Genomic DNA, 9,498 nt, shown 5'->3' on the forward strand with positions numbered 1-9,498 from the left:
TAACAAAAAAAAGAATGAACAATAAATCAGATGTGGAAAATAAATGCTTAGAATTAGAAATAAAAACTGAAAAACAACATATATATATATATATATGTATATATGTATATATATATATACAGAGAGAAAGAGAGTAAATCTCAGACTCAGAAAATTATCACTATACAAATAATTTAAAACACATTTAAATAATGATCAGCTTAAGTAAGTTTTTAAATCCTTATATTGGTAATATGTGACAGCTTTATATAATGAGTAAAACTTGATTCAGTTCTGATTGATTCTTTTAAAAAATATTGTAAGAGACAATTAGGGAACTTTCAAAGTAAATATATGTGATAGTACTAAGTAAATTTTATCATCTTTAGTATGGCAATAATATTGTTCTCCCACAGGGAAATTACTTATTCTTAAAAAAAGTATGGTGAATTATTTAAGGGTGAATTCAAATTATATTGTAAATTCAAATTATAATTTATTATGTCAAACTTTTTTCTGAAGGTAACCTACATTCTAAATATACATAGCATTGTGTATGAGTGAAAAAAATACTGCATAATAGAATTATCAATCTAGAAATGCTAATATTCATTCTACTCATATATCACTTTTCTGAAGACTTAACATTTTTCAAAATAACAAGATTGAGGAAAATGCTTATTCTAGTAAATGAACACTTTTTTTACATTAAATGTCTCTATTCTCTTTCACTTATTTTGTAAAGTATTAATATATTTGGAATGTATTGTAAAATACTGACTTACAAGAATGTTTTTTTTTTTTTTCAACAAAAGTATATTAAAAGGAAGATGTCAGTGGAGAGCATATACTACGCAGGTTATCGTTTTAGAAAAGATCAGTTAAATGTCTCAAATTGTAAAGTATTAAGTAGGGAAACTACCAGGAAATTCACATAATAGGAGATCCATAGTCATTCTATCATAAGTGGTTCTTGGAGAGAGACTGAATGTATTCACAGTGAAAAACAATGCTATATACACACCTTATCACGGAAGCACTGACCTATGTCAGATAACAGTGTTTGAGAAAGGGACCTTTTTACTTTATAATGCCTCAGGCAATCACACTGTGAAGTTAAAAATGTGATCTTTTAAATGTGGTAATGAATAATGTTAATTCTAAGTCAATTTTTTAAATTTCTGCCCTTATAGGAGAAGCCGAAGACAAGATGTGAGACATGGAAACCCATTGACTCAATGCAGAGGATTTAACCTAAAAGGTATGAAACTGGAAGAATGATCAAATTTGGCAAAAGTAGCCATGCTTCACATCACATTTAAGTTCAGGGATCCATTGTAATTTATTAGGTCTTAAATTTTTATAGAAAGAGTCACTGTAAAAATTATTAGTGTTCATATATGACAGTTAAAATTAAATGTTATTTTTATGTTTACTGAAAGTATGTAAATCAAATATATGAGAACACAGATGCCTTGGGAATGTTTGTTAGTAGGTCTTTCATTTTAATGGTAATTACAGATACTCTTACCTATTATTTTCCTTTTGAATCAAAAGGCATTTTATATTTTTATACTTCTCCTATATTCTTTTTTTTAGGTCACTTTGATTATGATTCAGAGCTTTAAGTTCATACCTCTTCAGATGTATATTATCACACCACACCCACTACCAAAACACCTTTAATCCTCTACCATAGTCCACCGGGCCTACTAAGAAGACAATTGAAATATCACCTTTTTTGTTTTAAAGTGTCCATTTCTCTGGTATTAAGTGCATTAACATTGTTGTATAGTTACCAATATCCATCTCCAGAAGTGTTTCATCTACACAAAGTGAAATTTCATGCTCATTAATAACAACTCCCTATTTCTCCCAGCTCCTGGCAACCACCATTCTACTTTTTGTCTCTGTTACCAGCTATCCAAGTGCCTCAGTGGAATCATGTGATATTTGTCCAGTCAGAACTGGCTTACTGCACTTACCATAATGTCTTCTTTAGGGATCACTCATATAACATGTCAGAATTCCCTTCTTGTCTAAAGTTGCTTAATATTTCATTGTAGGTATATGCCACATTTTGTTTATCCACTCATCCATCACTAGACTCTTGTTTCCACTGTCTCCATTATTGTGAATAATCTTGCTCTAAGATTGCTGTGGTTTTGCAACAACAACAAAAAAAAACTCTATATACATTTCACAGTATTGCTTTGTGTCTTACAGTTAATCTAATCCTCCTTCCTATCCATACATGGAAGTACTATGTTACTGTACTTTTCCCACCAGCGGTCCCCATACACTCCAACCCTTTGCCAACTAGAAATATCTACAGACACATCTTTTTCTTGGATCCCTGGGATGCTATAGATATACTGTTGTTAACAATTAGTACTGACACTTTTATTTCTAACTTCCTTGAATCTAAACTTTTCTTTAGTAAAGAATAACATTCTTGTTACTAACTACAAGTGTAACAGGGTGGTCTCCAGGAAAAGGGGAGGTTCCAGGTTTCCTGTTCCACCCAAGGGAGGGAATAAATCCAGATCACCATTAACTGAATATATCATATATGTGTGTGTCAGTTTCCATTCATAGCAATAGTGTTCAAAGCTCTAGGGTACTGGCATTGAAAATAATCATGACTTTGTGTCAGAACCTGAACTAAACCTGTCTTTTATGGATAACCTCGCTTTATGGATAGCCTCACTTTTAATGCTCAAAGCAACTATTATCCTGACTTCATGAATGAGTATTTTGTCCAAGTCTAAACTACCAGATGGTTCTATCAGAACTTATGTAAAAACATCCTAAACCGTTTTTTTTTTTTTTTTTAACGTCAAATAAAACTGAGGCACAGAGAGGTCAGGTAATTTGCCTAAAGTTGTGCAAGCAGGATTGGTAAAGTCAAGAATCAGGTACCTCTGATTCCAAGCGCTGTTCTCAACAACTACATTCCACTTTGACCACATTTTGCTTTCCACTTCCTTCCACAGCTTCTGAATCTCGATTATACCACAGGGTATGGAGTGTAGGGGTGGGATAATGTTGTCTGAGGCTTAGGAACCCTTTAACTAAGGTATGTTTCCTCATAACACTTACTCCACTGAGGATGCCTAATTTTATAAGGATTTCTAAGAATTAAATGTTCAATGTGGTATTGATTGGATTCCTTGGAAAAGAACAATTCTTTTTAAATTTTTTTTTATTTTGTATATTTTTTGCATCATTTTTCACTTTTGCACAGTGTGTGCTTTCTCATCCCATTATAGTCCCTATAAAATTTCCAACACGGATTTACCTGTGCACCGTCACCGTAGTCTCATGTGTTCTTCCCACTTCTGTTTTTATCCTATTCCCCTCTCACTCCCTGAGAAAAGAACAATTCTTGAAGAAATAGGAATCTCCTTTGTTTTCCTCTTATTCCCTTTAGACTATATATTAAATAATATATAATATTCCACTTGTTGAGTGATTAAGACTTCTTTTGGGGGGAAGTTGCAAGAGTTGATCACAAATTTACAGAAAAATAAATGTACGTGTAGAAGAATTTACTCTAAACATAACTGCTACTCTCTCTCCTCTCCCTCTTCCTTTTTTGCTTTCCAGCATATAGAAATGCAGCTGAAATTGTTCAGTATGGAGTAAAAAATAACACCACTTTCCTTGAGTGTTCCCCCAAGTCTCCACAGGCATCTATCAAGTGGCTGCTACAGAAAGACAAAGACAGGAGGAAAGAGGTGAGTAATAACGCACAGCAACCATCAATCAGGGCTTTGGAAAGAACACTAAATCAACATCCTTCAGTGAGGTTCAGATCAAACAAAAAAGAAAAGGCAAATGAACATCCTTTTATGCCTTTGGGATGACAAGTGCCACCTTCTTTAAAATGCTTTGTCCGCCCATTTGATGGATTCATTAGAAATCCTCTCTGCCTCTCACCTCCATAACATGGGGATTGGAACAAGAGCTTAGGCACGCAGACGGGTATTGATGTGAGGAAGCATTTGTAAAGGAAACAAGATGTGTGCAAATCCAGAAGCCAAGTTCTCACACAACAGCACCTTTGTCTGATTCGCAAAATAAAAGGGGACTTGGGAAAAAAAGCTCAATTTTCTTTAGCAAGAAATTGCTCTATAACCTATGTGGTAAAAAAGCATTTTTCTGCTATGTGGTAATGTTTCCATTGCTTTATTACTCATAATCTCAGGTTTTGTTTAAGAGCTATATAGAATAATTATTTATGGAACCATTGTTTTCAGTTAGTGATAGAAATTTTTAAAAAATGAGATTTTCAAATAAAATAGCACTTATTTTAAGTTTTCACATATTGGAAAGAGCTGTTTTAAAAGAGGAAAATTATAAAAAGCATAGACTAAGTGTTATAAATGATGAATTCCATAAATTTTGATGGTACATTGTCCTGGAAAATGAAGAGAATAAATATATGTGCTATATATAAAGCCTTAGGGTAGTTTAAAATGTGATGCTATTAGCAGTACATCATAAAATCTGTTGCAAAAGGGGAAAATTAGCCTCCCACATTTCTGTGTGTTCTTCTGTTATGGGCAGTTGTGATGCTGCAAGTTAAGTTAAAAAGGTTTCTGCAAAGTGGATACAATCACAAGCTATAGAGTTCAGATGTTACATTAGAGTTACTGGAATAGATATTGAATCCATGTGAGAAAATACTTTCCAACTTTCAGACATGCCTATCCAAAGGTGTTAAAAGCTGTTTAGGCAATTTTGTGTCCCCTTGTCACAGGAATATTAAATTATAGACTGATGAATACTTGCTTAACAAGAGATTTAACTATCTGGAGCAAAGATGACCTGAACTTCAAGGTGACTTCTTATCCCAGAATTCTATAATAAAATTTTTCATTAATAAAAATGTTTATATTTTGAAGTGTTTTTTTTTTGCTAAAAAATCTGTCATGAAGTTTTGAAATTTCTCCAGTTTAATTAGTTTTAAATTCTTTTGAATTACTTTGGATAGTAACTTCATTGTAAAGTAAACTTAGGAAGAAATCATAATATGTGATGATTATACTGAAATTAATTTATTAATATGTATCATGCCACACAAATATGAACAATCCTTCTTGGAAAAGTCTGTATATTTGCATGTAAATTGAAAATCTAAAACTCAAACAGGGATTACCCTAAGGTGGATAAAATGTTTGCCTTTTATTCAGTGGAAAGTTTAATAAAATAAGTGAATATAATTACTACTGTTTAAATTTGACTAAATGAGTATATGCTGACTTGAATATATGCCATAGAAATTAATATGTGGAATTTAAAAATGTCATTATTACTTTAGTATTAAAATTAAAGATTTCATTCATCTCTGTTGTGATATTTCAATGTTTTATTTCAAAAAATGTGGAGACACAATCATTAGTTTCTTGATTTTTCTCCCAATCTCAAAAGCATAAGAATGTTTTAATTTAATAATAAAAACCTAAGAAAAGTTTTAAACTTTAAGACAATATTAACTCTAGTATAATTATAAAAATCCTTTCTGCTAAATGTGATTTTAAAAAATTAAGACAAATGCTAAAATCTCATGGAGAAAATGCTAATAATATACTCTAGTACAAAGTAAAGACTAAGTACACTCTTCCTCTCTGCTTCAATACTTAATCCCACTCCCTAAAGATAAGGCTCCAAGAATTATGTATTCCTTCTATCATTTCTCTCTCTCACTCTCTGTGCCTCTCTCTGTCACACACACACACACACACACATGCACGCACGCACACACACATACTTTCATAGCAGTAACTTTCAAACTACTTCATTTTTATTGAATGCATAGGATTTCATTGTATAAACACAGCTTAAGGATTTTGTTGCTGATTTTTTGTTGTTTTTCCAAATTACATTTATTGAGGTACAGTAGATTTACAACTTTGTCTTTGTTCCAGAAGTTATAATTTCAAACCGCTATTGATACATACTCTTTACACCTCGCACAACAGCCAAGCCCCAGCAAAGTTTACTACATTCTATTGGGGTCCTTCCCTCACCCACTCTCATCCCACCCTCTCCTCTGGTTGCATCAATTTTGCAATCAAATGCTGAGTTATTTTTGTCTTGGTATTGAGTGATCCTTTTGTCATTTTTTCCATATTCCAAATATAAGTCATACCAGCTGATGTTTATGTTAGCATTATCTTTTGTAGTTCCATTCATGTTGCTGCAAATAACAGGAGTTTATCCTTTTTAATAGCAGAGCAGTATTCAATTATACACACACACGTATGCTCTATTTTTCTGATTTGTTTCCCTATTCTTGGGCATGTAGGTTGTCTCGATAACTTAGTTACTTATAAATAGTGCTGCAATGAATATAGGATTGCATATATCCCTTAAATTTGTGCTTCTATATTCTTAGGGTTGATACTATGAATGTAATATCTGGGTCATCGGTAGATTCATTTTAACATTTTTGAGACAATTCCTTACCTTAATTTTTTTTTAAGTTATCTCCTAGGAATCTCTTTTATCCCTTCTTATATAAAACATGATGCAAATGAGTACAGGGATATTTTTGAGGGAATATTATCCATATAAATTCATGGAAATATAATTTTACCAAATACTATACATGCATTAAATGGATAATAACATGGCATCTAAAATGTTTTCAAAATTTTCTGCAATGGGAAGGATTTTCTCTTCATTCATTTTGGATGGTATTTCTATATTACTAAAACTCTCTGAGACACATTGAAACTTTAAAAATTAAATTAACATCAAAACATCACTTTATAGAGAGATAGGTAATCAGTCCTACTTCCTCAGTTCCCTTCTATTGTCTGTATTTCAATACTATACTTTGCCTTTTTATGCGTGCTAGTTTTTTTTAATTTAAAACAATGTCTCTGACTTAGATTTAATTAATAGTAAATAATGCGTTTACATTTACACAGAAATTTAGCATTTAGAACAACATTTCACAACATTTCCTTTATTTTGACTTAAGTAAAAAAAAAAAAAAAAAAAAAAAAGACTTGTTTTCAGTGAAAGAGCATTCCAGAATATACAAGTCAAGAAAAACCCTTACCACTTAGGCTTTTATTTGTGTATTGACAAGCCTATATATTTGGAATTGTAAAGATCTATTTAAGGAGGTTAGCTGATACCCAGCAAATGAAAGTTTTCTAGTATAAATCTGCAAAGAAGATAGTAATCTCATAGCTCTCTACTATCTGTATTTGGAAAGTAAAACAAACAATTCCAGAAACACAAGACAATGACTTTCCAGTTTATTTTTATTCAGTCTTTACTATAAGATAATTGGGAAAACCCTTTGACAAGGCTTAAGACTCTGCCTCACATAATTTTTAGATAGGCTGATATTCATTTATTCATTGAAAAAGGGAAAAACTCAACCCTCTAATTTTAGTTTTAATATTATACAAACAATTGAGTAAATCCTCATATAATAAAAGTCGAGAGTTCCTGGTTTAGATAATTATCTATGAATTTCAATTTTTGTACTGATTGTGTGTGAGTCACATTCCAAAAGCAACCAAAACTCTATGTTTATATGTAGAGTAATTTCTTCTATTCAAAGGGAACGCACTTTCAACTATTTTTAGCAATATGAGTAATAACTTACCCTTTATTTAATAGATTTGGTACCACTGATTTCCTGAGCAAAAAAAAAAAAAAAGTGTGTCCCTTGTACAAAAGAAACAAATTAGTACTTTTTTGCTTTTGCTGAATTTGTGAAAATCAACAATGCTCCATGTATATGGTCATAATTTGTTGGAACCTGTGGAACTGGGTTTTAGAACTTTGATGTGTTTCATAGGTCAAGCTGAATGAACGGATCATAGCCACTTCACAAGGACTCCTGATTCGCTCCGTTCAGGATTCTGACCAAGGACTATATCACTGCATTGCAACAGAAAACAGCTTCAAGCAAACCATAGCCAAGATCAACTTCAAAATTTTAGATTCAGAGATGGTAGCAGTCGTGACAGATAAATGGTCCCCATGGACTTGGGCCAGCTCAGTGAGGGCTCTACCCTTCCACCCGAAGGACATCATGGGAGCATTCAGCCACTCTGAAATGCAGATGATCAATCAGTATTGCAAAGACACAAGACAGCAACATCAACAGGGAGAAGACTCCCAAAAGATGCGAGGGGACTATGGCAAGTTAAAAGCACTCATCAATAGCCGGAAAAGTCGAAACAGAAGAAATCAGTTGCCAGAGTCATAATGTTTTCTCACCCACGGCTTAGGCTTACTGTGACAAATAGTCCTCTTTAATTATCAAATTTAGAATCTTAGGTTTTACCCATGGAAACATCCTGAGAATAGTGGTCACTCACTCTTAAAGTGAATATTCATGACCTGAAATAAGCATGCATTTTTTGTATGATATTGACTAGCACTAGACATGTCATTGTCCTCATGGTGCATCTAAATATTTAACTTAATCCAGATTTTATTTATATCTTTCTTTACCACTTCTTCAAAGTCAATACAGTGGCTATAAAGTAGAATTTTTTTATATTCCTTAATTGAGCAAGGGCCATAACCCTGGATCTCCCTTCTTTGTTTTAGGGGTTTTGATTTCTTATTATCAGCAATTTTATATGTGAAAACAGATGCCAGGTTTACAACTTTTACATAGTAAGAGTTTTGTAAGTGCATGTGATACAGTAGCTGTAAGAAGGAATGTAGAATAGAGGGAAAAAGGCATCGAAAGTTTTACAAAACCTAGGTAATTCACAAAGAGAAAATAAGTTTGTTTCCAGTGAAATATATAATTATTTTTTAAGATTTTAGACATCATCAGTTGCTGATATCTAGTATTGTTTTTTGTCCCCTTGTTTCAGAAATAAAATGAATGGCCCTCACTATAAATACCTTGATTGGAACTATATCAGTGAAGCTTTTAAGTTTATATTCTTACGTTATCACCTTCCAAACAAAAGTGCTTTCTTTTATTGGAAGTTATTTAAGTTATTTTTGACTCAGAGAATATAATCTTAAACTGTTTGATTACTGTGTTTGTTCCTACTTCTTGCTTTGTGTGGCAAATTAAACAACATATGAAGCAAATTTTTCTGAAGTTTCAAAGTTGTATATGAGGGGTAAAATAAATTGGAAAAAATATAGAAAATGCAATTTTATTAAGAGAAGTTTATAAAATTTATGTTTTTTTTAATTTCAGTAATTAATTCCACTTATTAATTTTCATCTTTTTTTCAACCTCACAAAGCATACTCATTTTTAAATGTCACCAATTCAGTTTTTATAATCTTTTGTTTGTTTTAAAGAGGTTCTCAATATATTGAGAGATGAAAAAATAAACTTAAATACAAATAGGCATATGTTCTTTAAGAAAACTATTGGTCTATTATGTTCATTGGCATTTAAATACAAATGGTAAATTTTGTGATAAATAAGATAATTATCTTCAAATTTTATGTTTGGATCTTTTTTTGTTAATAATTTGATAGTAAGTGCTTTGTATCAAATAACAATTAA

The 9,498-nt window shown here is 31.8% G+C and overlaps 1 protein-coding gene across 1 annotated transcript in view; it reads left to right on the forward strand.

Moving 5' to 3' along the window:
- The window catches only part of SEMA3C (sema domain, immunoglobulin domain (Ig), short basic domain, secreted, (semaphorin) 3C), a 141,289-nt gene extending 132,610 nt beyond the window's left edge, over nucleotides 1–8,679 (forward strand). The window contains exons 16-18 of the mRNA XM_004676892.2: nucleotides 1,173–1,240; nucleotides 3,589–3,719; nucleotides 7,808–8,679. Of these exons, the coding sequence (XP_004676949.1) occupies nucleotides 1,173–1,240; nucleotides 3,589–3,719; nucleotides 7,808–8,221 (613 nt within the window). The 3' untranslated portion in view covers nucleotides 8,222–8,679. The remainder of the gene's footprint in view (nucleotides 1–1,172; nucleotides 1,241–3,588; nucleotides 3,720–7,807) is intronic.
- Nucleotides 8,680–9,498: the final 819 nt, after the last annotated feature.

The sequence above is a fragment of the Condylura cristata genome, unplaced genomic scaffold (genome assembly GCF_000260355.1).
Source record: "Condylura cristata isolate star-nosed mole 26May11 unplaced genomic scaffold, ConCri1.0 scaffold00005, whole genome shotgun sequence".
In the NCBI taxonomy this organism is placed as follows: Eukaryota; Metazoa; Chordata; class Mammalia; order Eulipotyphla; family Talpidae; genus Condylura; species Condylura cristata.